A 6,000-nucleotide genomic window follows, 5' to 3' on the forward strand; every position below is an offset into this window, starting at 1 on the left:
TGTTGAAATAGTTTAGGTGAGACTTGAGAGCCTGAAGTAGAAGTAGGATGCTTGTGTTGGGTGGTAAACAGAGGAGCTATGATTGGAATGGAAGCCACTTGAAGAATGAGCTGAACAAATCCAGATTTTTTTTCTCTCTCCTTAACATCTTTTCTGGGCAATTAGTGTGGTTTCTCCCATGCATCACTCTAATTAATTTGCACCCTCTCTGTCTTATTGTCTTTTATTTTCAGTAGCAGTCTCCCATTCAGGCGGCGTCATCTCCGGTCCAGCCCAAGCCCTGTCATCCTTCGGCAGCTGGAGGAAGAGGCCAAAGCTCGAGAAGCAGCCAACACGGTGGACATCACCCAGGTCATGAGCAAACTGGACCGGAGGAGCCAACTCAAAAAGGAAATTCCTCCTAAATAAACTAATAGATCCTGGCAGGGCAAAGGAAGAGGCAGGGAGAAGGGGTCTTCAAAGGGGTGGGGAAACTAAAGAAAGTCACTGAACTGAAATCCCTGGCACACACTATTCCATTTCTCATCCTCAGTGGGTTCTCTTCCTTTCCAGGTCCTTCCGTTCCCATTGGTGGAGGACCACCACTAGTATCACTAGGGCAACCAAAGCTAATTTCCCTGTCCTTATTTCATAAAGTAGCAGAAATAGCAGGTGAAAAGCTTGGGGATGGGGGAGACATCTGACTCAGAATCATCATGTCACAGCTTTTGTTAAGTTCTGGAATGTAGGAAGGAAGAGAAATAGGATACTTTGAGTAGCTTTTCAATTAGAGAAACATAGAAATGGAATCTTCCCTTCTTTTAAGCTTGGCTATCTTAGGAACATCAGTTAAAAAGTAAAACTGAAATGTCCCTCCCTCTTCCTATCATTCCACTTGATAATCTGCTAGAATGAGAATATTAAAGTAGTTTAGGGGCAAGGGTTGGGGTATTTGAGGGGTTCAGCAGTTGCTTTCTTTTCTGCTCCCACTCACTCAGGGCTGTCTAGCCCCTCCAGGTCTAGATGAGCCATTCTTTGTCCATGCTGTTCTGAATTCATTTCAACAAGCTTCTATTAAAGGTCTACCATGCAAAAGGGAGGGAGGGAGGGAGGGAGGAAGGAACGAAGGGGATAGGAAGGGGATATTTATATAGTACCTGTTATATGTCAGGCACAGTGCTAGGTGCATTAGAAACATTATCTCATTTGATCAACTCTGTGAGATTGGTACTATTATTATTTTTCATTTATAGTTGAGGAAACTGAGGGAAACAGGTTAAGTGACTTGCCCAGGGTCACCCAGCTAGGAAGTATCTGAGGCTGAATTTGAACTCAGGTATTCCTGACTCCAGGTCTAGTGCTTTATACACCATGCCACCTAGCAGCCTCATAGTGCACAGCACCATGCTAAATGCTGGGAATACAAAGACAACTGCCCTCAAGGAGCTTACATTCTACTGGACACATTCTTAGGGTCAAAATCATCTGTAAGGGGTTATTGGTAGTTTGCCTCCAACACACAGTAGCTTGTATAAAGTGTCCATAGTTGTCAAAGTTAAATTACTCCCCGCTTCCCCACCTCCCACCCTCAAACCTTTCTGTATTTAGCAGCACCTTCTAGGCCAATGAATGAAGGCATATTTTTACCTTCTTGCCCAAGAATAAGAGTTTCAGTACTTCTTATGATGGACCTTTCTCTGGGATAATAACATCAGGTGGGGATTCAGTCTACGCAACCAGAAAAGTGAACGTGCACAACAATTAAGGCAATATCTTTAAAGGCTTCTTGCTAATTTACACTGGGCAGGGCTATGGGCTACGACTCTGCTGAAGGTTTAGGTGGATGGATGACATGAAAAAACTAGGTTGATTGAATGGATCCTCTGATTAGAGTTAGTGGTAATCCCAACAGGCCAGCATTAACCAAACCAGGATATAGGTAATTCTATTTGATCTTTTCAAGCTCAACTATGATTCCATGCTTCTGGCTTTTTCCCTGATGTAGCCTTCAGTGCTTACGCTAATCGTCAGATGAGAAAGGAGGGAAACCCAACTCTTATGTCTGGAAGGCTAGGATGAGCTAATCATTTCTACAAGGACACCAAGAAGGCAAATTAAAGAGTTGAGGACAGGGTCAACCTTTTCATATGTGTGTGGCCATTGGTTTCATGATGATGAAATGACCCTAGACACAGTAGCTTGCTCACCTCACTTTTATCAAAGTATTCCCTTCTTAGAAAATACTCTGATGGGTGGGCATGGTGGGACACACCAACATCCCTGCCGTTGAAGATGCTGATCCTGGTGGATCTCTTGAGTTTAGGAGTTCTGAGCTGCAGTGGGCTAAGCTGATGGGTATCCAAGAATATATCCAGCTTCAATATGGTGAGCTCCCTGAAATTGGGGTCCACCAGTTGCTCAAGAAGGGATTAACCAGACCTAAAAAGAGAGGAGGTCAAAGCTCTTTTTCCATTCAGTAGTAGAATTGAGTCTGTGAATGGCCTCTGTACTTTTAGCCCGGGCAAAATGGGGAGATCTAATCTTTTTTAAAAAAAAAAAAGAAAAGGAAAAAAATCCTCTAAAAAGTATAGCCAGATGAGTTCTATTCTCCTCTACTCTGAAGGACAAGGAAGTTCTCATGCGAATTGACACTGTACTCATTTATGACTTTTTGGACTTTTTATTTTATATGCATAGGAAACTGCAGGGGAAGAAATTCCCTCTATCAATTCCAATGGTATTGGTGGTATAGTACGTTATGGTATGGTATGGTATAGTACTACCACAATTATTCTGCAATTTATAGTCTTAATGAGTAGCTTGGGGACACCAAAAGGGTACACACACCCTGAGTGCCCAGGATAACACAGGTCCAGAGATAGAATTAGAACCCAGGGCTTCCTGATCCGAAGGCTATCTCTCTATATCATGCTTCTCTGATGACAACTGTACCCCCAGATAATTCCTGGGTCCTGAGTTTATACAGCTAGCAAAATAGGGGAGAATCAAGCTTATGGTCTAGACACTAGAATTCTGGAGAAGAGTGATGTGGCTGGGGTCTAGGACCATATGAAAGAAGAAGAACAGGGTCCTTTTTCTTTATTCATTATTATTATTCATTATTGTTAGCCAAAAACTTTTTTTTGGTAAGAGTAAGGGTGGGAGTCTGTGTCTAGAAAGAATGGAAGGTCAATCAAACAAACTCTATTAATTCTACAAATTAAGCAACCATTTTAAGGTAGCCATTGAAATTCTAGCCAATTGTGTCACTGGGAGAGACTTAGAAGTATTCATGGAAATGGGGAAAGGCTTAACTCCAGAAACTTTGGTCTCTGAATATTGCTGTTGATAGTGTGCTCTTAGAAATACACTATCTACTGCCTTCTGGTCAGCTTATTCTCTGTCACTATCTTCTAACCCAATAAGCATTCATTAAGCACCTCTTAAGGGCAAAACACTGTGTGAAGTTGTGGGGATATAAAATCAAAACCAAAACCAGTCCATGCTCTTGAGGGGCTTAAATTCTACTGGGTGAGATCAGTTCAACGACATGTACACAGAGATGTGTATATCTATCTATCTATCTATCTATATCTATAGATATAGATAGATAGATATACACACATATATATGTACATATATGAACAATTAATTCTACGAGGATATTGTAATCACCTAGACCAACATCACAAACATGATCTCCACTTTTATTCCATTGAAATTACCAGGACTGAGAGCAGGATGTCCTCAAATTAGTCTTTGCTACCAAGTCCCAAGTCACCTTCTACCCCCACTGTTAAATGCTTAGCTTACATGGATCAGAGTATAGTTCTCCTTGGCAGGACTCTGCAGGAAATTTGATGATTAATTATAGGTCTCCAGACATCAGTACCCAGTTCTTCTGCCCAGTTACTCCCAACCAGGGACCAAGATAGTGGTAGACAGTTTGGCGATTGTGGTGAAGATGGGTACTAGAGGTAATCAGCCTAGATCATTCCATGCTGAAAAAAAACCCAGCTGTTTTCTTACCATTTTAGGGCTATTTATTTGAATTACTCTCTCAGCTCTTTACCTTGCCACATCTATGTAGATACTAGATTACTACCATTTTCACTACATTGAAACTCTCAAGTGAAATCCTAGGTATAGAATTAAAGGTAGCTGTACTTATAGACCTAGGTTTGAGACCCTAGTTTGAAGAGCCAATGGATATTTGGATAGGGAAAACTGATCTTAATTTTAGCCTGAGCAAAATAGAGAGAGACAGTGTGGCATGTTGGATAGGGTAAGGAGGACCTGAGTTCAAGGCCTGCTTTCACGTGTGTGTGTGTACGTGTGTGTGTGTGTGTGTCTGTATATGTATATCTATGTGTGTGTGTGTGTATGAATAACTCATCCATGTTCCCAGGTAATTCTCTAAGAGTATAGGTTAAGGAAAGTTGCTGATTTGCATTGGTGGAGAGATGTTCCACACCAGGGAGTTATCTAAATTTATGAAATCACAGATCTGCATTCCCTCCTCTGTCCTGCCTTCCCACCCCAACGGTGAACTAGAACCATAAGTCAAATTTTGAGAGGTGGTATAGTGTAGTGGAGAGAGGACCAGGGAAGAAAAAAAAGGAAAGACTGACTTGGAGTCAGAAGGCTTGAATTTGGGTCTTGGCTACTTCACTCACCAGCTATAGGAACATAGGAAAGTGATTTTTTTCTCTACATTTTAATGCCTAGTATTCTACATTCATTGACTCTATGCTCCTATGAGAAGAGGGGCAAAGAAACCTCAAAACCTTAGGTATCCATCATTTTTAGCAAACTCATGTTACAGAATTTCAAATTTACATACTAACAAATAGGGTATACTACCTTCTTTTGTAGAAACAGAAAGCTAGAATGCAATGTATACTAGAAGGCAGCATCCATGGGAGAAGTGTTGGGACCTAATTCTTTGAAGAATTGTTAGCATCCTTCATTAAAGGACATTGAGAGGCCTTAAGTTAGAGGAGCTGGAAGTGTGAAGCCAGATACATCCAGGCAGGAAGAAATGGTTGATGAAAAAAGGTGTAAGGATGGCAATGACAAGAAGATATCCCAGAACCAGAAAAAGTGCTGGAAATGCACACCCTGTACCATGGCATCCCCAAGACTCCATAGGCCTTGATGCCATTTTAACTTGTTTATGGGAGAATTTTCCACTGCATGGCAATATATACCATATTTTAGAATGAAAGTAAATGGGAAAATAGAATCTACTTAATCTTATGTGACAGTCAGATTTGCTTTGAAATAGATTTGTTTTAACATTGCACTTCTGAAAAACAAGAGATGCCTATAACATGCCATAGTGAAAGAGAAATTGTCTTGGGGTTATTTATGTTTCTGGTAAAACTAAGCCATTAGTGTAGATAATCGAGGATTCACTTTAAAGTGGAAATATTGAATCATACAAGACACACTTTTCACATTTTTTCCTTCACTGCTAAACATACCCAGTGCTCCATTATACATCCCCCACCAATTATATAGCTTCCTAACTGAAATCAAAGAATCTTAGAATTTTAATTAACAAGCATTTATTAAGTATGCACTATGAACCAGGTACTGTACAATGTTATAAGTGGCCTCAGAGGTCATCTAATTCATTTCCTACATAATTTCAATATATGGAAGTTTTCTTTGAGGTGCATCTTGGGCCCCATAGACAGACTACACAGAACTGTTAAACCCCATGCAAATGAATTTTGGGTCAGTCTCTTATTCTTCTCTCATCTAGCCTCTTGTGATATTCTCTCTGCTATTTTTAAGCAGTTACCCCATCTCCCTGATTCCCCATGTCAGCTGAAATGACTATTTTTTCTCAAAACCTAGCAAAGAGTCCCTAATTTTACTAGAATAAAAAAATAATATATTTGAGGTGAAGGTAGGATGCCAATATCATTTCAGTTCACCAATACGATTATCTGACCCACTTAGGTATTTAAAATAATGACCCCTGGGCCTTGCCATCCGCCCTCCAGCTAAACT

The 6,000-nt window shown here is 40.6% G+C and overlaps 1 protein-coding gene across 1 annotated transcript in view; it reads left to right on the top strand.

The window, feature by feature from the left end:
- RGS9 (regulator of G protein signaling 9) overlaps positions 1 to 416 on the top strand; it is a 107,884-nt gene extending 107,468 nt beyond the window's left edge. Inside the window, exon 17 of the mRNA XM_036756212.1 lies at positions 234 to 416. Coding sequence (XP_036612107.1) covers positions 234 to 408 — 175 coding nt within the window. The 3' untranslated portion in view covers positions 409 to 416. The remainder of the gene's footprint in view (positions 1 to 233) is intronic.
- The last annotated feature ends 5,584 nt before the right edge of the window (positions 417 to 6,000 follow it).

The sequence above is a fragment of the Trichosurus vulpecula genome, chromosome 4 (assembly GCF_011100635.1).
Source record: "Trichosurus vulpecula isolate mTriVul1 chromosome 4, mTriVul1.pri, whole genome shotgun sequence".
Classification (NCBI taxonomy): domain Eukaryota; kingdom Metazoa; phylum Chordata; class Mammalia; order Diprotodontia; family Phalangeridae; genus Trichosurus; species Trichosurus vulpecula.